This window comes from Uloborus diversus, chromosome 6 (assembly GCF_026930045.1).
Source record: "Uloborus diversus isolate 005 chromosome 6, Udiv.v.3.1, whole genome shotgun sequence".
NCBI lineage: Eukaryota > Metazoa > Arthropoda > Arachnida > Araneae > Uloboridae > Uloborus > Uloborus diversus.
Genome location: NC_072736.1, coordinates 55,995,813 through 56,023,080, shown reverse-complemented (window position 1 = coordinate 56,023,080; position 27,268 = coordinate 55,995,813). Strand labels below are relative to the sequence as shown.

Genomic DNA, 27,268 nt, shown 5'->3' with positions numbered 1-27,268 from the left:
TAAGCAATGCTATTAAAATGCTGTCTTTTTATTTTTACTAAAAATTCGAGTCCTCACCTAAAGCAGTATATGAGTTGACCGCACAGTCTTCGCTCCAGCTTTTTTTATAGCTCACTGGCGAGAACTGAACAGTCCAAAAAGAACTTATAAAATTGAGATTTTAAAAATTAATTCACTTAAATTAACTCCTAACAAATTCAAATCACAACTTTCACAATCAAGATTTCAAAACGTTCAACATTCATTTAATATTTACTTATTTGAGGATCCAATGCAGCAAAGTGACGTTTAGTTAAAGTAATTTTAGTCATATAAAACTTTTCTAATTAAAAATGTTAAATGTTCCTAAAAAATGTTCTTAAAATATCTATTTAAGCACCGAAAAGGTGAATGAATACTTTTGGGATTTTTTAAAAATCTTTATCAAGGAATAGTAGCCAAAATTTATCAGACAAAGACGTTTATTAAACGATAACAAATTTTCCGCAAAATATACTCAAAGCGTTTGAAGTTTTAAAAAATACTTACATTTTGATAGCCGAGGTAATCATGAACGGAATTTGAGCAATATAATATGACTCCAGTAAACGTTGTTACGATAACAAAACCACCAGTGCTCTGTAGGAAGAACAATTAAAATGAATAACAGTATTATAGGTGTGAAAAATATTATTGTTATTTAGAGTTTAGAAGGCAAGAGAAATATTTAACTGAATAACTTAGTGAATGTCAACAGCAAAGGTATCTGTAGGAATTGTGAAACCAAAGAGTTCTATAATAGGGTAGAGGAACGACTCGTATACTGCTTCCATTGGCCGCCATGACCAAGCGCGGAGACCGGTTAGCGAGAGATTACAGTGGCAAGAACGGTCGTTTCGTTATGAAACGTAATGAAATTCAAGCGCCGATAAATGTTTTTTACTGCTTCAAATTGCTGATATTTTTCCTATGCAAATGTAATTTCAAATGGAAATAACGATGGAATCTGCTGGGAATTTTCGGCAGATAATTTGAGGTTAAACTGTATAAAAAGTTTTAATAAAGATGTATAAAAACATAATGCACTGACAGAATACAGTGATTTTCAACAGATAAATCGGGAAATTTTTAATCAGTACTCAAGAACAACAAAAGACTCTACATAGTTTATTAAACAGATTATAAAATAGTGTTTAAATTGTTGGATCTTACTTCATAACAGGGTACATAAAAATCAGGATTTTTAAATATATATATATATATATATATATATATATATATATATATATATATAAAATCAAATTTTTTAAATTAAATAGGATTTTTTTTTCTTTTTTGATTTGAATAGGATTTTTGAAATTTAAATTTATTTAAATATAGTATTTGACATTAACAAGTTAAAATGCTCAAGTTAGATGTTAAATTCGACAATTCTTTTCCTATATATGGTTAAAAATTCATAAAATCTAAGTCTCCGTAATTCAGAAATCAGAAAAAAGTAATTACACATCAGAGCTTGATAAAATCTTACTACAATATAAAGTCCCATATGCATATGGGTGTATTTCCCCTTTTCGACAAAAAAAAAAAAAAAAAAAAAGAAGAAAAGAAAGAAAGAAAGGAAAAAGTAAAAAAAATAGGGCTCCCTTTTAGTTACAGTATTCATTGTTAATGAACATTATTGGCAATACTAAAAATTGTAGTCAAAACCTAAAGCTAGGAGTTTTAAAATGAGGAATAAATTATGAAATTTGATAAAGGAATAAGGAAGATTTTGCGTGGTGACAGAAATACAGGTTAGAGAAATAATATATGAGAATATGTATAAAATACACGTGTGTGGGGGGGGGGGGGGCTCATCACTTCTAATGCCTATGAGTCCCGAAATCCTTAATCCGGCCCTGCATAAAAGATATAAGTTCGTCAGTTCTGAGAAATTTCCCTTATATTTTTAATAATAATCAAACACAGTAGCTTCTCCGATGGGTCACCTCCCCCCGGCTTTGGGGAGCTTTGGGCCGGGTGACACACCTCTGATAGACGACACCAAAATGGATTTAAAAGCTTAAGAAAAATAATGATATTTCACTTGAATTCCGAATTTTTTTTCCCAACATTAAAATCACAACGGTATTGAATGAAAATACATTCAAGTTCCAGATGCTATCTTGCGCTAAGAGTTAAAAAATATTTTTTTTTAATGAATGTTTTTTTCTTAAATTTTGTTTTACAAAGCATATGTATGTCTAAAAACAAAAAATCACAAATTTACCATTAGTTGCAAAATATTCGTTTACTTTTACAGCAGTAATCTTCAAAACAGAAATTAGCACATAACAAAATTTGACACAATGGATAAAAGCAATTGGTATAGTAGGCAATTTGTAGGTCACTGGATATGCTGATTAAAAGAGAGCGACTTTCGGATTTTCGAGGAGTTTGGCAACGCTATGTAAAATGCCACGCACAAATAGACATCTGTAGAACCAGAAGTAATTGAACTAATGGATCCAGCTGAGTTGCAATATTCGATTCTGAATATTTCCTCCAAGGACACATTTTACTAGGAACTTAAAACAGCCGTAACTTCTCCATGCTGAATGTCATCACAGTGCAATAATCAAATGGTAAGAAATTAATCGCCTTTACAGTATTGAGGTAACTTCATGAACTCTTACTTTTTCAATGAGGTCCAGATGTGGCAAAACCAAGGAAGGCAAGGATACCATTTTACTTTTGAATCGCTTCGGATGAAGACAACCTGCAAAAGAGAGAAATGTATAGTGACCGCTCTTTCTTAATTGTCTTACTCGATTACAAATTACCTGAAAAGTATATATGAGGCAGTGAGAAGCAAAGGGATGCAAGTGAACATTTTCCAAGTTTTGAGTAAAACGCATTTAAAGATAACGTCCCTATAGGCTTTCATTGAATTTATTTTCTAAATCATGCTGTTTTAAATACTAGGGCTACTAGCACCATCACTTGCCTCAAAACAGAGGAGAGGTTCACCTACTATGTGTACTGGTTGTGATTTTTTTTTTTTTTTTGGCATTTTTAAAACCCTCTTTCCCCCTTCGTGATATGTGATGAGGTTGAAGACTAACCCCCCCCCCTTACTACATCACGTGTATTTTTAGTACCTACGAAAAATCTTATCATTCTTTTTAAATATTTATAAAATACAGGTATAAGTATCATCTAATAATGAAAGACTAACAATAATAACAACAAAGACTATAATAATGAAAGCTATGCGAAAAAAATATTAAAAGTAGAGTATCCTCGGACAACAGATTACCGTATGTATTCAATGCAAAACAACAGCTTAATTTAGTAAGACGGGCGCGCGGGCGGTTGTCGCGGCTCGCGATCGAGAACTTCACTTCGCTCGTTTAGCAACGACGTGGCGGGGAATCTAAGTCGCACACTACAAGCCACTTTTGGGTTGAGTGTTACGTGTTTGTCGAAAAAATAAATACACGTGAATTTACTACAACCCCCCTCCCCTATGTGGATGTTTGGTGATTTTTTTAAGGACCCCTCCCCGTTCGAGTCTCACGTGATTAATGGACGGCCCTAGCCGACTTTTCTACCTCCGCGCCGGTACTGGAGTTATTCGGCAGAAAAAAACATAGGGCGCATTAAATAAAATAGTAAAAGTTTCAAAGACATTGAAACTTCGTCTAAGGGAAAAATAGGAACTATATACAGAAAGCTTGTAAAGCGGTTTGGTCAAACAAATAAATGTGGCAGTGAAAGAAAATTTTCGAGCTTCTTGTAAAACAACAATCGTAATCCATAATCAGAATGATTTGAAGTTTGCAAAGATGATTGAAATTTTGTGATCTTTTATGAAATTTAAATGATATAATTTTAATGTAAGTATTTCATACGAATGTTTTATTTAGCGCTGTGTACGCCTAAATAATCTTATCCGTTTGAAATATTTAAGTATCAAAAAATATACTTTGTCTTTTTTTTTTTTAATTTGCGAATTTCGAAAAAGGATTATATATTTAAAAAACATCTATACTTCGAGGTACCGCGTCCCTTCTTTCAAGAACAGCACCTTCAATATACAAATTTCTACTTTTTGAGGGTCTCCAAGGCAAGCGATTATTTAATCCACTTATCATATTTAAGGGTTTTTACACAAAGTCAACCAATTACAGTATGTACAATTAGCCACTATTGAAATTTTTAGACTATTTACTATGGATGTGTTGCTCGAAGGTTTGACGAAATTTCAACGCTTTTATCAAAATGTTTCTAAAATTTTGCCTCTGAACCAATGACTTTGAATTTTTAATCTACAGCACGGACTGCTGGAAGACTTAAATATTGTTTGAACAAGAAATCAATATAAAAAAAATTATACACAATAAATGAGTGCAATATTGTGCAGCATAACTATAACATGTAGCATGAAAGTGTAATGCCTAAAATAAGGGCAAACAATACAAAATTTGCGTAAAACTGAATGGAAGTATTGAAATGAAACCCCACAGCTGACGTTAACGCTATTTCTAGGTACATTTAAAATGTAAAGGGCAGAAAGATTAGCATTTCAGAATTGTCAGGACATCAACTATTTTTAGGGGTTCATATATGTTTCCTCCTTTATACTTAATAATCGTTCACTTTGTTTCATTACTTCACTTAATCATTTTATTTAAAAAAAAAAATGCATGTTCATGCCTTGAAGTTTTTTTTTTTTTTTTTTTTGTTAATGTAAAAATAAGAGCATTTTCAATGTTGCATCATGCTTTATGCCCATTTAAAAGTAAGAATTTACTCATATGAAGAAATTAGCTCCATACTGTCCAACCACGGATTGCATGGAATTCTCAAATGCCAGATAAGACGAATCTATGTGAATAAGGGGGAAAGTAAAAATTTGATACGCGTATTCCGCTCATTTGAATTAGACTGCTTCTGCAAAAGCTGACATCGGTTTAAAAAAAAAATAGATTCGTCCATTTTCGGCTGTAAAATAGATGTTTGTCTTTCCATACAATCCGTGGTCAGACAGTATGTTGATGCTTTTTTCTACGTCCTAGCTTTAGCTTAGTGCTTTTAGATTACCTTATGATTTTCATAAAGGATAAAAGTTTAGGATTAAAGCAAGACTAATTACAAAAAAAAAGTTAATATGTTAAAAGCGTCTGCTGAATACGGGCAATTAGCTAAATATTTGAATTTTTATGTTTAATTGACAAAGTGTAACTTTATTAGCAATAATATGAAAATTTGCTCCCAGAAATTGAATGAAATTTTGAAACTTTTTTTTTGGGGGGGGGGGGCGTTAATGGAGAAACTGTAGCATTAAAAACAGATTACTAAGTCAATTAATCGTAAATCGGTCAATTTGTTTATCGGCGCATCCCTACTCTGAATACAATATTCTATTTCGTCCATAAAATCAGAGGCGCCCCGATGGGAGGTCACGGAAAGTCACTGTGACTTCCCAAAAGTTTCCTTATTGGGCAAATTTTGTCTGACGATTCGGCAAAATCATCATCATTCGGCAGAATTTGACGTTCGGCAGACTTTGACTAATGGGCAAAACTTTCATCATCCGGCGAAATTTGGAGTTCCATCCGGCAAAATTTGTAGTTCCATTCGACAAAATTATCATCATTCGGCAGAAATGAAGCTCCAATCGGCGAATTGGGAATTTCCGCTCTTCCAAAAATTTACGTTCGGAGAGCGCCCCTGCATACAATGCTATTATTTATTTAAAATACTGAAAACTGGATGCAGTTAAGTTAGTCAAAGTTCTAAAAATAAACCTCTTCCAAATGCACGAGCCATTGGTAACAATTTCCTCTGTTACACACGAAGAGCAAATGCAGCTGTTGCCAATGGCGTGCAAGAACGGAAACAAAATGTGCATTATTTCAGACATTTCAAATGAAAATGTGCATAATTTCTCGCATTTCTAATGAGAATGGAGAAAAGAGGCTGCTTTAATTTAACTGTTAAGTAGCTCCAGGATACATCGCAAAATTAAATCAAAAGTATTTTAGAAGTTTTAACATTTTATCGACTGTGTCCACACCATGTCAACTATTTGTATTACAATTGAAACAATGGGGTGTTCCTTCAGTCAAAAGTACTACTTTTAGTCACTGAAATTGATAGAAAAAGCAAAAGAAAATAAAAAAAAAAAACTTTTAAAACAAGTTTTGAAAAAAATTATAAATAAAATAAAAATAATACTCGTATTATGTGTTCGCAATCACACGAGCTGCGACAGGACCTTACTCATTGGAGTTATTGTTTCTAGAAATGGCTCCTGTTCCCCCCAAGCCTGCCCCTCCTCTTTGGTGGTTATGTATGTATAGTTGTGTATGTGTTGTAGTGATGGGCATAATCGAGTTCTCATAATCGAATCACTCGATTATCAAAGATCACTCGAGAACTCGATTATTAAGAGTTCTCGATTAATGTATGTCGAGTTCTCGATTATCACATCTAGAGTTCTCGATTGTCATTGATCTCGAGTTCTCGATTATCGCATCTCGAGTTCTCGTTATCCCTTCGCGAGTTCTCGAGCGATGACTGCTCGAGTGCTCGATTATCACTTTCCGAGTTCTCGAGTGATGGACTGCTCGAGTGCTCGCTTTGTGAACTTCTCGAGATGTTGATTTCTCGAGTTCTCGAGAAATCAATCACTCGAGCAGTGTACTTTTCAATCGATTTGATAATCTGAACTTTGACTTCTGAAAGGATTCAGTTACCTGGACTAAAGCCTTGGATACTTCTCTTAAGTGGCGACACACTTTGATCCATGCACTGCGCGCCGCTTTCGACTGCGATTGGAGGCGGGCAGTCACGAGGGTTCAGTCCGCCATTTTGTGTCGTTGCCTGTGTGATTTCACTGTGCGGAATACTAGATATTTTCTCTTTGCTATTCGTATTTTTCATCAAACGCTATATTTAATGTGAAGATGCCTTGGTGTAGTGCATTAAGATGTTCTAACAGTTCAAAATTACTATATCGAAATACATTGAAAGAATATTTATGTATTTTAAATGTTTTCATCAATACTACTGTGCAATTTCAGATACTTTTTGAAACTCTTGTTGAAATTGTAATATTTTTTACTTTCATGAAACTGTCTGATGGTTTGTTAATTTTCATGGGATAATAAGGACATTTACTAAAATCATCATAAATAGTTCCTTCAAATATTGTAAAGCTCAACTATGTAACGGCACCTAATAAATTGCTAGCAGTAGTAAAATATTTGCCCTGTTTTTAAAACTGATTTTTCAGAGTTTAAGGTAACAAAGCCGTCAAAATTTAAATATACTAATTATTTTATTTATTTTTAATGTGAATTTTCTATTGTTTAGTTAGTTTCAAAATTATTCTAAGAACACGTCGTTTTGCTTTTAATTGTGTCATAGCCATGAGTTTCAGTGTGTTGCCAAGTTTCTTATTTATCTACTTTGCGCATAAAAATTAAGATATTAAAAATATGAAATTATTCATTGAAAAAATTAAGCTTCTTTGAGATTATAGTAACATGTAACTCAAGCCAAGTTAGATAATTACGTGAAGATTTTTTTTTTTTTTTTTTTTTTTTTTTGCCCCGGAAAAAATCTGTTTTTGTTTAATTTTAATTTTGATGTGAAAACCTTTTTAATAAAAAAAATATATACAATTTATCCCAGAATCTGTTAATTTATAAATTCATTATAACTATTTATAACAGTTCGTCACAGATGTAATCTGCACTCTTTTATTTGAATTCCTATTGGTATCAAATAATTCAATTATTATTATTTTTTTAATATTGATTTAAAACTGATTACATTTTATTACATTTCGTTAAGTTTTTAAGAACTAGTAGTATCCTTAAAAATCAGGTTTAAATGAAAGACATTTTTTAATGTAAAATCGTTATGAGAAACAAGAAAGTGTTAGTAAAATGTAAAAATAAAAAAAATAAAAAACATTGAAGAGTCCTGCTAAAAATAAAACCTTATTAATTAAAACAAAAAGAATTTTTGCTATTTTTTAGAAATGAATAATTTTCCGTAAGAAAACTATACACATTAGTAATATAATTGATACTGCTTTGCATGAATAAGTTCAAACTATTGCCCACAAATAATTTATGACATAATTAATTTAACTCACTACTGTTCTACTCAGTAGTGGATTTAAGGGGGGGGGGGGGAGCAGGAGGCCCGTGCCCCCGCCAAAGGATGAATTTATTTAACTATTTTATTCACTATTTTTTAATTGACTTCTCCATAGCATTTTTTATATAGTTAATTAAACAGAACACAAAACACACATAGAGCATATTTTGAATAATAGCATTTTTATTTGCTAAAGAAGTCATACTGGAGTCCTAGAGCGGCAGAATACATTTATACATTTAACTCGCTGGTTTTGAATTCAAGGGAACATAATATCGCGATTCGTCCATTAATTTTTCTTTGATGGAATCAATAACTAACATTCTTCAAAAAATGTGCAGGCATACCTAAAAGAATTATTATTTTGATCCAGGAAGCTATTTGCGAAATAATAGCTTTTCTTTTTCAGCTTATAAAAAAATGCAAAATGAAAGAAATCATATCGTAGTTTCTTGAGAAAACCATGATATTAATGGAGGCGGCATGTAATATGAATATGTTATCTCAACTGTATCATTGCTTCAAGAACAATCAGTTTGAAATCCAAACAGAAATTGTCCCGAATTTTTCAGTAAAACTTATATGTTTAATAGCTATGATTTTCTTAATTAAATAATATTTTATAGTTAAAATACTATACAATAATATTAAAAACTCAAATGAGGTATGGGTATATTTTTTATTGAATAACCTTGCCCTCGTGTTATAATCATTACGACATTGTTCCTAAAATTAAAACCGCTAATTGTATAGCATTTCGGTAACATTATTATGGCTCAGTATTTAATTGGCTTGAAACATTAAAGATGTTTTACGTCCACATTCAAAGTATATTGGTACGTAATATGTATGTACTTAGAAGTGGATTATTAGTTTAAGGGATCCTAAAAAAATTAAAAAAAAAAGACATTTTAAAATAAAGTAATGAAAACTTGGTTATGAAACATCGTATGCGGCAGGGGAGAGGAGGAGGTGCTATTTAATTTCCCGGACCCCCTCCGAGAGATTTTTCGGTATCCGCCCCGGGTTCTACTACACCAACTTTCTAATAATAAAACATATTTAAAACACTTAAGTAATTTGTAACTCAGAAGGTCTATATGGGGGAAAAGAAGAAATTATTCTTAAAAATGATCGAAAATTTCTTCAAAACACCTTTTTACTAATATTCGGTTTAATATAAAAAAAAAAAATTGCTAAGGTAAAATTCAACATTTTTGTATGTATATTATCAGTTACGTATGTTACGATTAAAAATCTGTAAACATTCGTTGATAAAAAGATACTTTTCAATGAGCGAAACTCTGTATTTTTCTACTGTTGAGGTAGGGAGAAAGTTGCGGAACGACACAAAATGGCGGACGCTGGAGCATGTCGCCACTTAAGAGACGGATCGAGGGCTTTAACCTGGACAGATCTGTCATTTAGTGGGTCAGAGGCAGGGGTGCCCACAGGTGGGAGAAGGGGGTCATGGCGCAGACTACGCCATTGAAATTTTTAGGGGCGTTGTTTTGAGGGGCATTTCTTACTTTTTTTGGAGAGCTATTGTTTTTTTTGGGGGGGGGAGAGGGATCTTTGCAAAATTTAGGAGAGGGGTGCGCCCTTGCTCTTAGGGGGGTGGGCACCCCTGTCAGAGGGCTGGCTTTGAAAAATTAATGTTTTGACATATAAATGTGCGTGTTTTTTTTTTTTCCGAAAAAAAAAAAATGCACAGGAAAAGGGGATCATGGCGCTCTTAAGGAGGGGGGGGGGGAGGTTCGTTTTTAAGAGGTGCGCCAGCACACTTGAGGAATGGATACTCCTGCGGTCTAAATGATTTTATGATCAAAGATTTGCCTCTCGAATATTTGTTGTAGAAGTTTGTGTGTTGTGCTTGCATTCGAATAGTGTTGTAATTAGTTCCATGTATGCTGCCGAATGTCTGATTATCAAATGATTCTTTGGGATGATTTGGTAGCCCAATGATATATTTTTGGGAGAAATATGTTAGCGAATCAACACATGGACGGGTCTATGGGTGACACGGGTGGTGTGTCCCGGTGGTGGAAGCAAAGGGTGGGGAGCGCTAAAAAGGTTCTAACTTGAGGGGCATTAAAACTAAAATTATATATCATGTCAAAAGGGGGAATACTTAAGTTAAAACCTGAGGAAACCTCTCCCCCCTTACGTCCACTTTCGACTAAACCATTGGGTAAAATCAAACCCGAGACACGTGTCTGCAGCAATCTATATATTTGTGCTACAAAAGTTAGTTATTTCCTGTTACTTCTTGTCACAAAGCAGAGTTGGGCAAATTTTAATTGCATTGACAATTAAAGATTAACAGTTGATTAATTGGTAAACGTAACTACAACAACTAACAATTGATCAATTGTAATTGTGGAAAATTACAATTAACAATTAATTAATTGTTAATTGTAGTTTACTACAGTTAACAATTAATTAATTATTAGTTGTAGTTTACCACAGTTAACAATTAAATAATTGTTAATTGTAGTTTACTACAATTAACAATTGTCGATTGTTCTGTGAATTTTAATTAAAGCTAACTCATAAAAAAATTACTGGTTTTGTACAATATATTCTACAGACGACAGGTCTACCTGGGACGTGGATGCTAAACGGGTACCATATTACAATCTAACTATTTAAATACACATGTTAGCAACAAATAAAATATCAATAAAATAACAGTAGTAGTTCAGTAAATTACCGCCCAATAGCCAGGGCTAAAGCAGAAATACATGAAATACTCGAGTTGAACCGAACCACTACTTCGGTCACTCGTCTGGTCTGCGCTAATTCTATATTAGCTACCAGTGTGTTTGGCACTCTTGGCTTCCTTATGAGGTTTTTCATCTCCAACTCAGTCACTTTCCTATGCCGGGCTGATGAGTGCTAATAAGCACGAAACTGCAGTCCTCGGCTGAAAATGAGTGAGCTGGCGGGGTATTTACTGTATCAGTAACTTTATTACGAGCAATAAATTAATTGCTGCAGATATGACTTCTCTCGAAAAATCTTATGGCTCCAGCAAAATATCGTCAAGAAAGTTATATTTCAATTAAAAATTAAATTTTTTTTCCGTACCAGTAAAAGTCCAAAGAACATCTGAGGGAAGTTACAGTAATGCATCTTAATTACACGATTAAAAAAATAATAATAATAAACAGAGCGATCTCTGAGATCTTACGTCCCCTGTTATGTCCTTCTTTTTCATTTCCCCTGATACAGGTTAAACTATAAAACAATGATTTGCACAATTTTAAAACACTTAATTAAAACAAGCATTTACGTATGGAAAAAACTTGCGAAGACGTGAATAGTTCACGCGGCGAGCGAGCAATCAGCACTGAACGAAAATACGAATTCGAATAATACTTTGAACTCTGTACGCTGCGCTGTACCTATTGATACATTAAGTTAATGGTTAGTTTTAATTGTTTCATAAAACAATTAAAAAAAATTAATTGCAATTATTTTAATTGTGAAAAGCGATTAACGTACATTAATCTAATTAAATTAATTGCAAATTACAATTAATAGTTTAATTGCAATTAATTTAATTGCAATCACTTTTTTAATCAATTAACAAGGCAATTGAAAAAATAATTGATTAATGCCCAACACTGTCACAAAGGTATTTATTTCTTAATGAAGCAAATAGCCTAGTTCTCGTGTAATTCATTCGCAGGGGTGACAACCAGGAGAAGGGGACGGGAGTTAAGACGCAAACTGCGGGATTGTAATTTTCAGGAGATTTTCTCTTTTCGGGATAGCGCTCTTGGGGGAGAACTCCATTCGTGTAGGGGCGTGCACAGGGCGAGGGGGAGAAAAGGGACACCTGTTGGCCCGGGCCCGAGATTTTTAAAATGAGAGGTGAAATGTATTAGGGACGTAGGAGTAAACAATATAGAGGGGGCCCGTCAAAGTCATTTGAGACGAGCCCCGAAATTTCTGTGCACGCTCCTGCATATGTGGTGCGTCATCGCTCTTGGAATTGATGGATTTGGAATGGTTTTAAAATCGAATGATTGCTTCTTGCGTGCTTTATTTCTGATGGGGTTATATTTGAATGTTTGGTGTCAAATTTTCGATTATCGAGAGATCTGTTTATAATCGTTCGATATATTTTCGAACGAAAATAATTAAGGAATTATATCATATGAGCGCGTTAAGGGGGGGGGGGCACGGGTTGTGTATTCCGTTGATGAAATCTTGAAATAACAGGCAGAGAAATGCTTTCCATATTGCTTTGCACTTGACAGTTATTTAGATCAAAAAATTTTAAAAAGTGGGGAATTGGGCAACACAAACAGGTTTGAACTTGAGAGTTGTTTACGTTAATAATATATTGAAACTAAAAAGTGGGAACAGTTTAGCTAAAAATCGGGGGGGGGGGACACCTTCCTCCTACGTCCCCAACCCCTCAAATGTGACCCTGAGAAATTGAACAAACCTTTTGAGTGGTTAACTTTTCTAGTGATTCATTCGCAGAGGTTATCGCGAGGAGGGAGACGTTATGGCTTAAACCGGGTAATTCGAATTTTTGAGGGGTCTTTGCTCTTTTTGGGACTATCGTACTTGGAGGGGGAAGGTGATTGTCACGAGGGGTCCCGTTGCTCACAAGAACGAACGGACATCCTAATTTAGTTTCGAATAAGAGCTTCTCGGGTGCTTTTTTCGAATAGGGTTAACCAGATAGTACATTTCGTTGAGTAAAAGTTTTAAAACGGTTGTTACGCTGTAACAACCATTTTAAAACGTGTATGAAACATTTAAACGATGTGTGTTTATAATACAAGGCTACCTATCTTCCTAAGGGTGAGGAAACCCTTCCTCAAATGCGACGGAGAACCCCCAGAACAAGAGCCTCCTACTAAAGTAAGACCAAAAACCTTCTGGAGTTACCCCCTCATCATTTAAACTTCATTTTGGCGCGGTCTGCACCACGGACCTCCCCCTACCCTCTCGTGGGTACCTCTAGATAATTGCTTGTTGTTGAATGTTCGTTATCAAGCGACGCTTTCGGATGATTTGAAAATCGAATAATCTGAATTTTTAGAGAAACTTGGTAATCAGTTAACCCTTTTTAAGGACCAACGCAAGGAAAATGAAGCGGAGCCACGGGACCCAAAGTTTCGAAATGGACCGCTGCCTGCCCAAACAGTTTCAGCAGTTTAAAAAAAATCATAAAATAAGCATCTCAATAGAATGACTCCAAATTTTTAAGTTGAGTAAATAATGTACTACTAATCAACATTTAAAAAGTATAATGAATATAACATTATAAGAGTATGCACACGCGAAAATAAATGATACGCAAACAAGAAAAGTTACAAATATCATACGTATGGAATGAAAAAAAAATAGACAATAATGATCTGCATATAATGTAATTTCAATTAAAAAATTGGACCAAAGAATGTGAGCTAAAATTAATTGCACACGACAAGCATCAAAACTTCTTTATGTACTCAGAAACCAGGGCTGTGGAGTCGGAGTCGGAGTCGAAGAGTCGGAGTCGGACTGATTTTGGGGTAAAGGAGTCGGAGTCGGAGTTGTTAGAAAACTTGCCGACTCCGACTCCGACTCCGGGTTTCTTTTTTTCTTTCCTTTTCACTGACTCTCCTTGCATTTTTTAAAAACTGACTACCAATTGGTTCAATTACATGTATAAAAAGATACTAATGAGAAAATAACTGCCATTATGGCAATCAGCTAGCCTGAATGCTTACCGAACTTACTGTAGCCGTCCTCTAGTTTGCTTGCTTTTTAACTTAACTAATAGCGACTGTCAGCAAACGGTTTTGTTGCCTAACATTTTCAAGTAATCACTTTCAAATAAAAATAGAAATATAGTGTTTTGTTCGATCTCAGTTGTAAAATAGCGAAAGAAACGTAACAAATTAATAAGTCGAGGCCCGTAGCTAAGGTTGAAACGTTTAAGGGTGATCGACAAATTCAAAAACGTTCTGGCGCGAAAGCACGAATCCAAAAGATCCGATGAAAAATAATCTAATGTTTTTTTCTTTATTAAGACTATTTCTATAAGCTTGGTTCTCACTAAAAAGTATAGAACAAAATAAGTGTAAATGATTTCTTGATTGCAACACTCAATGATTGCAGCTAATCTTAAAATCTTAATATTAAGGTTAATTCTAAAGCAGACAACAAAATTTAAATTAAAAATTTAGCGAAGAAGAAATATAGGTATAGTAAAAGCTATTCGTATAAATTTGTATACCGGCCGCATTTTGTGTAAAATTAGCTCCTGATGTATATGTGCCCTATTTTCGTTGAAATTTGATTGATGAAATATAATTTAAAATATTGTAACGGATTCGGTGCGACTTCCACTTTCTTGAAATGAAGACACAGTTCTTGATAAAAACACAGGAAATTTATTTACACTATGTACAGGAAAGATCTTCAACAACTGCTAAATTATTCATCAGCAATTAAGCAATTATCACACAACACCGTAAACTCAACGTTTACACACGTATTTACTTCCAAATACGAAAACAACACAGCGAAATGCCTCGCTATAAACAGAGCAAAAATGCACTCAGTTCGAAAATCTCAATCGAAACTAACTGTTTATCCATCGCTAACGGCTTTTATACACCGAAAAGAATTTTCCACAACATTCTTACCTCTTCGAGAAATGCGTAGACCGTTATCAACGAAAAGAAAGAAAATATGGGGTCGTATACTTTAGCCGAATGAAAAAGGGGTTGTATATTCATTACGAGAAACTATTTACAGGTTACGTTCCTACAATAATTACTATTTACAGAATTCGTAACATTGCCCCCTTCCTAAGGACTGCACGTCCCGGGCAGTACAATCCCCAGAAAGGGTGCCAAACTTCTATCACAAGTTTACAAATATACACATTAATTAATAACTAACAGATACAGAAAACAAAATAATAACAAGAAATATTACTAAACATTAAAAGCAAAAATTATCTACAACTTTTATGTTATCAACCATGGTTGCTTACGTAATACTCATGAACTATGGCCATAGTATGGGGCTAACCGATCATAATGTACAACCCTAGGTTTTGCATTAGGTGATTTTTGGATCCTCACTACGACGTCATTTAGTCGGTTAACGACTTTGTAGGGTCCATCCCAATGCGACTGCAATTTGGGTGAAAGACCTTTCCGTCGGATGGGATTCCATAACCAAACCTTGTCGCCTTCGTTGAATTCATGTTCAGTAGACCTTGTGTCGTATCTGGTCTTCATCTTCTCCGCCGCGATGTTGATTCGCTCTCGTGCGAAGTTATGAACGTCTTCCAACCGGGCCTGGAGATCCTGGATGTACTCCTCAGGCGATGAAGGCGCATCCGGAGGACGACCGAAGACGAGATCACAAGGTAGCCGAAGCTCTCGTCCGAAGAGCATCTGAGATGGGGCATATCCGGTAGTCTCGTGGACAGCACTGCGGTAGGCCAGCAGGAACAAAGGTAGCTTCTTGTCCCAATCCTGTTGATTTCTGGATACCATAAGTGAGAGATTGTTCAGGATTGTGCGGTTAAATCTCTCCACCATGCCGTCCGATTGTGGGTGTAGTGGTGTTGTCCTAGTTTTCTCAATTCCGAGAATTTGACATAGGCCCTTAAACACAGCAGAGATGAAATTCCTCCCTTGATCGGAATGAATCTGCAAAGGTGTTCCATATCTCGAGATCCAGTGTTGGACCAGAGTCTCTGCTATGGTGGTAGCCTCTTGATCTGGAATGGGATATGCTTCCGGCCATTTGGTGAAGTAGTCGATGGAAACAAGAATGTATTTGTTCCCATCAGCAGTTCTTGGTAGAGGACCCAGGATGTCAATCCCAATTCGTTCGAAAGGAGCTCCAACGTTGTACAGATGTAGCTTCCCTCTGCTTCTCTTCTTCGGTCCTTTACGAGCAGCACAGGCGTCACAAGAATGGCACCACTTCTCCACGTCATCCTTCGCCTTGCTCCAGAAGAAGCGCTCCCGAACTTTATTGAGGGTTTTCAAGACACCAAAATGTCCTCCAGTCGCACTACTATGTATTTCTTTCAGAACATCTGAAATCCTTGATCGGGGAAGTAGTAACTGCCACCTAGATGTTTTGCCGTCGTCAGATTCCCATTTCCGGTGTAGCACGCCGTTCCGTAAATGGAGTGAGTTCCATAAAGCCCAGTATCTTTTTGTTGCAGGACTGAAGATGGAAACGTCCTGCCAGCTAGGGCGTCGACTGTCACTTTCCATGAACTCTAAAATTGGTTTTATGTCGGGGTCTTCAAGTTGATCTTTTCGAACTTGGTCATCACTCCATGGATCAGGTTCTGATGATGTTGGAGTCACTGTCACCTGATAGGCGGTAGGGCTAGTCGTTCCATACTGTTTCTCGATTCGGGAACAGTAGTGGCAGTTCTCAGGACAGGGTCTCCTTGATAAAGCGTCAGCATTACCGTGAGATAACCCTTTTCGATGCTTGATCTCCATGTCATATTCCTGGAGCCGCTGTATCCATCTGGCTATCTGGCCTTCCGGATTTTTGAAGTTCAAAAGCCAAGTTAATGAGGCATGATCTGTCCGAAGCAGAAATTTTCGGCCGTAGAGGTAATGATGGAAGTGTTCTACAGCTTTCACTATGGCCAGTAACTCCTTTCTGGTGACGCAGTAATTTCGCTCCGACTTTGATAAGCATTTGCTCCAGTAAGCGATGACATGTTCATTTCCGTCAATTTCTTGGGATAAAACAGCTCCAATTCCCTCGTTGCTCGCATCAGTGTCCAGGATGAAGGATTTTTCAGGCTGAGGATAGGCGAGGATAGGCGTTGATGTTAAAGCCTCCTTCAGTCGTAGAAATGCATCTTCGCATTCTTTGGACCATTCAAACTTTTGCTTGCTCTCCGTCAGCTTATGCAAAGGTCGTGCAATGTTGGAAAAACCCTTCACAAACTTCCTGTAGTACGTGCAGAGCCCCAGGAAACTTCGCAACTGATGGATGTTTTCGGGACGACTCCAACTCCTGACCGCAGATACCTTCTCTGGATCGGTTTGCACACCCTCAGAAGAGATGATGTGACCAAGGTAGTTCACTTCCCGGCGGAACAAATTACATTTGGACGGGCTTAACTTCAGATTGGCTTCCTTAAGCTTTTGCAGCACCTTTCTAAGATTTGCCAGATGTTCTTCGAAGCTGCGTCCCACGATGATGATATCGTCTAAGTAGACCAGACAGGATTCGTAAGAGAGTCCTCTTAACACTGTCTCCATAAGACGCTCGAACGTAGCTGGTGCATTGCAGAGGCCGAAGGGCATAACTTTGAACTGCCATAAGCCTTGTCCAGTTGTAAACGCTGTCTTCTCTCGGTCATCAGGGTGTATCTCAACCTGCCAGTAGCCGCTCTTCAAGTCCAGGGTCGAAAACCACTTGTGTCCGGAAAGAGTGTCCAAGGTGTCGTCTATCCGTGGAAGAGGGTAACTGTCTTTCTTGGTGATTTCATTCAGTCGTCGGTAATCGACACAAAATCTGGTGGAGCCATCTTTCTTTCGGACCAAGACGATGGGAGAGGCCCAGGGACTGGATGAGGGTTCGATTACATCATTCTCCTTCATCTCTTTCAGGAGGGTCTCAACCTCTTCCTTCTTGGCGAACGGTAGTCGTCTTGGATGCTGTTTAATAGGGGGGTGTTCTCCAGTGTAGATCCTATGCTGCGTTAAATTCGTACGGCCAACATCCTCCGATGTAGATGAAAACAGATGCTTGAAATCGTCCACCAATTGTTCCGCAGCAGTTCTTTGATCCTTCGATAAGGGTGCACTCCCAATTAACTTCGATGTCAAGGACTCAGAAGACACAGTCTCGGGGGAATTGATTCTTCTAATGATGCAGTTTACGGGAGTACAAGTTGCTAACACTTCGCCTTTCCGGATATTCCTTGGCCTTTCACTCACGTTGGCGACTCTCACAGGAATTACATCCTTAGAAAGGTCCACAAGCGTAGATGCTACCAGCACTCCTTTTGGGTTATTGCTTAGGTTGGGGTATTCAATGAGTCCAAATCTAAAACTATTGCTTTCTTCAATGGAGCCAGGTATTAATGATTCTGACCTTGAGGGAATCGATAAATCTGTTTGGGCTATTATTTGATGAGCGGATTTTACATCACTTTCTGCGGGGAAAACGGCTATGTCTTCTCTCATCGAGTGCAGCTCATTTGTCTTGAAGTCGAGGTTGAAGTCATACTTCTTTAAAAAGTCCAATCCGAGAATGAAGGGGTCTGTGATAGAAGCAACGAATGCCGTATGATGGTAAGTGGCATTTCCAAACACAATTTCTAAGTTTACTTTACCTTCAATCTCGATCTTGTCACCTGTCACAGTTTGGAGGGTAACGCAGGGCGGCGTCCACAGAATGTTGAGTCCAAATTGACGAGCCACATCTGTTCTAATGATTGTAACATTGGCTCCAGTGTCAATAATCAGTTCGCAGGGAAACCCGTTTACGTATGCGTAAACAAACAGTCCATTACTGCCGCCACTCGTCGATGAAATCTGGAAAACTTTAAGATGGGGCTCATTCCAATTTGGCGACCTCCGCCCCGCGAGATTGCCATGGCTTAGTTTTCCTGGACCTGGGAGGGAGAGGTGCTCTTCCCTCTGGTTTCTTGACGAGCTTCACAGTTTCTTCGTAAGTGACCCTCGCCACCACATTTCCAGCACTTAAGTGATTGTCCATTATAGTCCTTGGGAGCCGAAGTCCTTTTGAGGATTCCTGCAATTTCTTTTATTTGCTTTTCCAGTTCAGCAAAACGTGACGAAACCGGATCAGGCTCATCAGTTTTCACGCCGCGGATTGAATGGCGATCCTTGCGGGTTGCTTGCTGGGCGGCCTCCAACTTCATCGCATACACAACAGCAGAACTCAGGTCTTTGACATCCGCCATCCGTAGAGCTTTCTGGATTTCCGGATCTCGAACCCCGTCGATGTAGTAGTTGAGTGCCAGGTTGTCTCGAACATCCGCAGGACAGTCACAAAAAGCAAGATGAGACAATCTCTCGACGTCCGCCGCTAGCTCTTGCAGGGTTTCCCCGGTTTTCTGGAAACGGGACTTCAACTGGAGTCGGCTGAAATCTTTCTGGCACTTCTCACCGAAGCGAAGCTCCAACGCAGATGTGAGGGCGGCGAAATCCAGGCGCTGGCTGTCCGGAAGGGTCTGAAGAATGTCCGCTGCGTCACCTCTCAGGGATGCTGCAAGATGGCAGGCCTTGGTAGCAGAGTCCCATCCGTTCGCTTCCGCCACTATCATGAATTGGGTCTTGTATACCTGCCACGAACTTTTCCCATCAAATGTGGCCAGTTTAATGGACGGTCGAGCAACAGATGTGGGAGCGCCAAACTGTACAGAGCTGCTTTCCGCGGTCGCCAATCTCCGTTCCATGTCTTTAATTATTTCTTCCTTAAATGAAGTAAATTTCTTGTCTTCTTCTTCCAACTTATTTTCCACACTGGCGATACGCTCTTCCACAGTATCAAATTTTTCTTCCAGAGCATCAACTTTATCTCCCATGGCGGTTAGTTGATTCTCCATCATGGTTTTCATCGACGTTAGGTCACTTTTTATTTCATTTTGACTTGTAGTAATTTTAGCAGTTAAATCACTATTTAACTGTTCCTGGTTAGTCGCCAATTCATTTTTTAATTGCTCTTGATTAGCTGCCATATCATTTTTTAATTGTTCTTGATTAGCTGCCATATCACTCTTCACAGAGTTGATTGCATCAAGCAGTTGTTTTAATTGTTCATCCATTGCGCGAGTAATCACCATAAAAATAAAGTCCAAATTTAAAAAGTCTTTATGAAAAAATGTCCAAAGTCACACTTACTGCAAGAAAGTCCTGAAGTAGCCCCACGTTGGGCGCCAAATTGTAACGGATTCGGTGCGACTTCCACTTTCTTGAAATGAAGACACAGTTCTTGATAAAAACACAGGAAATTTATTTACACTATGTACAGGAAAGATCTTCAACAACTGCTAAATTATTCATCAGCAATTAAGCAATTATCACACAACACCGTAAACTCAACGTTTACACACGTATTTACTTCCAAATACGAAAACAACACAGCGAAATGCCTCGCTATAAACAGAGCAAAAATGCACTCAGTTCGAAAATCTCAATCGAAACTAACTGTTTATCCATCGCTAACGGCTTTTATACACCGAAAAGAATTTTCCACAACATTCTTACCTCTTCGAGAAATGCGTAGACCGTTATCAACGAAAAGAAAGAAAATATGGGGTCGTATACTTTAGCCGAATGAAAAAGGGGTTGTATATTCATTACGGGAAACTATTTACAGGTTACGTTCCTACAATAATTACTATTTACAGAATTCGTAACAATATATTCGCGAAAATTTTCATAATTAAAGTATTTATAAACTCTGAAATTAACTTTGGGTGTCATCTACCTGATGGGTGTCACCCAGGGAAAACCACCCCCTCTCAAGAACTTGGATTTAGAAAAAAAAAGCTTTTTTTCTCTCAAGTTACAGCTGTCAAAAATTGAAAGCACACGATTTGATCAATATCTATTTATTAAACATTAAAGGGGGGCAAATTGCAGATAATCCTTTTCAAATTTTTTAAAAGGGATTTTTAAGTCATCTCACTTCTTAACTCGTAACTGCTGGAAAATTTGATTTTTAAATTGAATTTCTAACGTTGTATGCGTCTTGGGTTTACAATAAACAAAATGCGAAATTTTCATGAAAAGGAATCAATATTTCAATCTCTGTTTAGAGGTTTTCCCCCTTCCCCTGAAGGGAGAGAGGGAGTTGAAAAAATACAATTAAAAAAATCAAAAACATCCGGAGTCGGAGTCGGAGTTGGAGTCGGAGTCGGGCGCTTCAAAATCCAGGAGTCGGAGTCGGGGTCGGAGTCGGCCATTTTCCTTCCGACTCCGCAGCCCTGTCAGAAACATCTCAAATTTAATCCCTGCACCCATTGTTGTTAGATTTTCCCCTAATCAATAAAATTGAAAAATAAAAATAAAAAAGAGCGAATCATGAAAGAAGCAAAAGAATGGATTCCACTTAAAGTTGCACTATTATTAATGCGCGGGAGTCCTAATGCCCTGTAAATCATAGCGAGAAATATTTTATTCTTCCTCCCTTCTCTTATATAAGTCAGATACTAACCCTACTACCAACAGCAGCAGCAAAAAAAAAAAAAAAAAAGCAAAGCTATAAACAAGAACAAATAATGAGCCCTTTTGTGTAGAGCTGCGATTCCTCGACTTGTTTACATTATTAACTTTTTGCTTAATAAGCGTCCGAAATCTTTCGAAATAATCACGTGGTAGAAGAGAATCAAACATCCCCTGTGAAGGCCTCCGAAATCAAGCTCTCGTTGAATCTGCATTCCCCAAGAATTGAGACCCACAATGAAGACTATTAAATGTATCTGTTAAATGTATCCCTCAAAACAGACTCGATTAAGAGCCATTGTCTGTAAGAATCAGGCAGTTTAAAGCATTTGTGATTGTTGACATTTTTAATTTTTTTTATTTTCACATATGTTCTTCCTTATCATAAATGTAATGTTTGTGCAAAATATGAGCTTTGTCTGCCTTACCGTTTTTGAGGAATTAAAGTTTTAAATTTAGGGGGCGTGGCACATTTTTGCTGGTTTTTCAAATTTGCAGATTTTAATGTGCTTGTTGCTTGAAGCGCCCTTATAATGACATGGATTTTTTAATTCCATATTACTATATGGTCTTGTTAGATACTGTTACAGCTGTCAAATCGGTGACACTACGAGGGCGACTCCCACAAACTCCGTTTAAAAATGACCGAAAATGAATTTTTTTCTATGTTCAAGGCCAATTTTCTCAAAGCGCCTTCATGATGACACCAACATTTTTAGATCATTTTCTAGCCACACTTACATACATCAAAAATATGTATCAAAATCGGTGTCACTATAAGGGCGCCAGAAGATATTGGAACTTTTATTCGATAAATTTCACAAAAACACAAATATTTAAAATCTAACTACAACTGTCGCCCTCATAGCAGAGATCTGATACTAAATTTGGTTGCAAACCAACATGTTTGTCTAACATTTGCGCAAAAAAAATCGGTGTCACTCCTATTATTTTTGGAAATATAATCGTTCCAAGTTAGTACGTTATGGCGTTTTTTTTATATTTATTTATTTAATATTTTCACACCCAGATTTTTTTTTTTTTTGAACATATTTATTTTTAATTTAATACAAAGAAGTGTACCTTATAACATAAACAGCTTTGGGCAGCAAGAGAGTGTTTTTCTTAAATAGAAAATGCCCGTTTTGGTAAAGGTACCAGGTGGATCTATTGTGCATAACATATCTAGACTATTATACCAATACTCGTCTTGTTTTGTTCCAAATAAATTTATTTATTCTAATTGTTCCTGACATACATTTGACCACAACTTGCAAATGGATTTTATACGAAAGATGTATAGAGAGAAGCTCTTACAAACATCTTATATAAATGCTTCAAATTTTCAACTAATAAATACCCCTGCATTGACAAAAGTTCAATTTAATGAAATTGGATGGGCCCTATCTTTACGAGCTCAGTTCAAGTTCACTTCAAAGCAGAAGGAGTATTTATAAGAACAATTTACGATTGGTGAAAATATTGGGAAAGAACAACATACCTGTCAAGTTGCACACTAGATGAGAAATGCAGTTCGTAAAGGGGAAAAAACTGTTCGTTGCTTCAGAGTATTGTACTATGAAACAAATCCTATCCCTTTTTTTTCGATGGAAGAAACAAAAAAACGAATGCATTCTCAATACATCAAATGAGAATATTGAAGAAAGCGAACATTCAGAATCTGAAACTGAATTTGAGGATAACGTAGACCAGTGTTTCCCAACCTTTTTTGGCCCATCGCCCCTTTCGGAAGTTACATTACACCTATCGTCCCCCACGTTCTTCCCTTAAAAACACAAATTAGATGGCGCTGATTTTAGTGAAGATAAATGTTACTGAACGCCTAATTTTAGTTTAAAGCTTCAAAAAGTGCATGATAAAGTAATAATTAGCTTTAAAACTAAATTTTTACTCTTAACCCATTCCCCCTCCCCCCCCCCCCATAAAAAAAGAAAAAACGTAATTTGAAGGGCTTTAATTAACCAACGTCATTTACATACTTAGCAAAAATAAGACTACTGCATTTTTCAGTAACATGCTTTTTTTTAAATTCAAATGCGGAAAAAATTGAAAATTTTAACTGTTAAGATTTGTTCTTTTTTACCTTTTTAATGGCTGCCTTGTGCTTGATGGAACTCCGTTAAAGCTTTGATGTCTGGCTTTATATATTAGTGAGATTTAATCTGAGGTCCCCTTTGAGGCAGATGTCCAATCTATTTCTTTGCTTCGTGAGAAGCTGCACTACAGAGCTAAATCCTCTTTCAACTAAATATGTTGAGGGGAATGAGATCAGGAGCTGTTCAACTTTTTTCCAAAGTTGTAGGTAAGTACCCATAAGCTTCACCCAGGCAAGTTCGTAACCGTATTGCTTGAAAGTAATTTTTGATTCACAATCAAATTTCAAATCCATAAACTCTGTCTGCAGAGAGTTTTCCAGTTCATCCACATCTTCAAAACTAAATGGGTCTAAAATTCAGTCAGGAATTTGTAAGTTGATCAAATCTGCAAAACTTGATTCCATGTTCTTTTTCAACTGATCAAGGTGATCAAAAAAATTAAAAATTTTTCTTCAGGAAGTTCATCATCCACGATTAAACTTTTTTTTAGAGTCAGAAACAGGATAAATTCTTTACGGCCAATATTTGCCTTGTGGATTTCGAATTTGGCAATGAATGCTGAAATTATGCTTTTGGCCTTGATGAGGTTCATCTTGTTTCCTTGAAGCTTAATGTTGTATTCGTTCATTTTTTCAAAAATATCTGTGAGATACGCAAGTTCCAATTTGCGCTGTTTCAAATTCTCACTTAAAGCAGGATCATGCAAGTCGAGAAAACTCAGCTACAGAATCGAATAATTCAAAGAAACCGCGAAAACCATTTCCTTTGCAAAGCCATCTCACAGATGTATGTAAAAGCAAGCGTTCGAATTTTTCATCATTTTCATGGCAAAACTCTCGAAACAGGCTATCATTGAGAGAATTAGCTTTGATCTTGTTAATACCAGTAATGACTAATTGTAAGGTTTCATGTAAAACACCACTCAATTTTTTGCAGCCAAGTGTTGACGATGAATGGCACTATGGATGGTAATCACTTCTGGCACTCCTTTTTTAAGGTGTGCAAGAAACCCAATATGACGACTCGCTATGGCAGGGGCACCATCTGCTGCATTTGTCTATGGAATTTCTTTTTCTTCAAAATAATCCTTCACCACTTTAAAAATCGACGATCCCTTTGTATCAGTAATCAAAGTTCTGGCGAACATTTCCTCAGTTATCTGTTTCAGCTCATTAATAAACCTCACGTAAGCTAATAAAATAGCTCTGTTATCTGTCACAGTTGATTCATCAATTTGTAGTGCAAATTTACTTTGTTTCAAAACATTTATGAGTTTGCACTCAACGTCAGCAGCCATTTCATCCATTCTCCTGGAAACTGTGTTGTTACTCAGGAGGAGAGATGACCAGGCCCGCTGCTAGGCGTCTGAGCGCCCGCGTGCGAAACCTATTTTGGTCGCCCCCCCCCATATCATGGGATATTCGGCCCCTCCCCCGAGGGTCATGAAAATTTATTTATTTATTTATTTCATTTATTTATTTTTGAAGTAGGTTGAAAAAAACTTTCTAGCTTGATTTACCCAGCGATCTCCCCTCCCCCCCCCAAAAAAAAAGAAATCTCTTTGCCTGTGCAAAATTTTCCATGTTCTGTGCTTCCTAACACACGAGACACATAAGTTGTTCTTTTATTGCTACGTGAGAAAGCAGAAGATGAATGACACTTTGCCACTTTTGCAATTTATAGATTCTTCTCTCAATTAGCTTATTTTGGTGATTAGCTAGCACATAACGCTTACTAGTAAGCAACCTGTTGCTTCAGTATCTTAAATGAAACTTTTCATTTCAATAAAAAAAAAGGACATAATTAAGTCATATTTTTGATTTAATATTTCTCTGGAGAGGGAGCTTGACATGCATAAGATAACTTCGGAGATTAAATATCGGCAATGAAGGTAATAAGCAAGTAATAAGCTTAGTAAGCAAATAATATGTTTAGTTTATGATCAAAAATATGAAAAACAGATCCGTAATTAATTACCATGAAACAGTAACAGAAATAAGTACAGCAATTAGTTGTATGTTTATTTTGAGAACTTTTTTTATACTACATTTCTATTACAAAGTTTCAAACCCACTGAAAATGTTTTAAAACAGTTATAAAAACCAATATGATTATGAGTGGGTGTAGAAAATGAGTCAATACTCATATCAAGTAGAAAACATAAGGAGTAAGTAATAGCATTTTTTGATTTGAAATGAAAAACACAAGCTATACAAAGAAAAATAACTTCCCAGGAACTCTTACTTTTTTCGGATTGTCAAATTCGTTCAAGAAAACACAACATTTTATTCCTTCTTTCGTGCGAAATGTACAAAGCAAAAGACATTTTTTCAAAAAATAAATAAATAAATAAATAAATACCTGCACCGAAATTGGCATATTTTTTGCTTTCTTACAAGTTGTTTAGTACAGAACATGTTCAATTACGAGCAACGTGTGATATTTCGATTAGGTTGCATTGCTCTGAACAGGATAACCTAATGTTTAGCACATTCGGTCGGTAAATAAACGGTTTGAAGTAAACTAAATGTTGGATAAATAAGTACATCATTGATAAAGCACAGTAAAATTTATGAGAAGTGCAAAAAGCACTCTGGTGAGCGAAGATCTAAAAAATGATTGCAATTGTAAAATTTTTGATATATCAATGTCTAGCTTTTCGAGGCACGAATTTAAAAAAAAAGAAAGAGAAAAATGAAACCAGTCTTTTTTCAGATCGTTGCTAAAGTAAAATACCTGTAATAAACAGAATGGTTCAGGAAAGTGGAGAATTTATAGGGTGAGGTAGTAGAGGTATACCTAAAAACAGATGCGACTTCACTTCTTGGGTCATTCCATACAGATTCAACGGATGAGTGCGCTCGACCATTTTTAATTTTTTTGAAACTCATATCCCAAAAAGATGCATATAAATGATGTTTAAAACCACTTTTATTTTTTCTCTAACCTTAACCCTTGGTTTTTTAGAGTCATCAAAAGTCATTTTCGCAATCAAAAATGGGACTTTTAGACCTTTGCATTTTGGCCAAAATCTATTTGAATTACATTTAAGGCAGTTAATTTTACGCGTTGATGTTAAAGTACATAAGATGATAGTCTTACATGCTGAGTTACGCGGCTGTAACTTAATAACTAAAATAATGGCAATTGGTTAAAGTTCAAGGTCAAATGTAAAATTTTTACTCATTTCAAAGGGGGCTAACTCGCGTAGGGGACGGAAACACAAAATGAAATACGGCAAAAACTAATCACTGGAACCATGCTAATAAGAATATGTAACTGTTGCTGTGTGTTTGCTTACCCTGTATTGGTTACAGCTCCTCAAAGATCAGAAAAATGACAAAAATGACATTTTTAGACCCCTGTAAACCAAAATGGGAGGGAATTAAAAATAAAATTTCTTGGCCAATTGAGTATTCTATTCAAGGCACAGGTCTTTGAAATTGAGCAATTCTGCTAGTTAATTTACGCACTAAAACAGAAATAAAAAGTGTGAAAACTTCATTGCACTTTCTTAAATGGCCTATGTAATATATTATACTGAAAGAACATATTTTTAGTATTAAAAAAAAACTATTTTAATTTATAACTTAGAAATATTTGGACATGAATGAGTAGTTCATACTTGATTGACAGCTTAAGTAGTTAATTTATCTACACACACAAATTTTCAATGCACACAAACATATGCTCTGTACATAAACATACCTAAATTGCCTTAAACATATGCAAAAACATTAGATATACAAAATTTAAATTTTAAAAAGTGCGTTTTTTATTTCTTGGTTGAGTGTAGTTTTG

At 36.3% G+C, this 27,268-nt stretch overlaps 1 protein-coding gene across 1 annotated transcript in view; it reads right to left on the bottom strand.

Moving 5' to 3' along the window:
* The window catches only part of LOC129224763 (hypoxia-inducible factor 1-alpha-like), a 389,541-nt gene that overhangs the window by 20,589 nt on the left and 341,684 nt on the right, over positions 1-27,268 (bottom strand). The window contains exons 8-9 of the mRNA XM_054859311.1: positions 2,658-2,740; positions 529-618 (exon numbers count right to left, since the gene is read on the bottom strand). Coding sequence (XP_054715286.1) covers positions 529-618; positions 2,658-2,740 — 173 coding nt within the window. The remainder of the gene's footprint in view (positions 1-528; positions 619-2,657; positions 2,741-27,268) is intronic.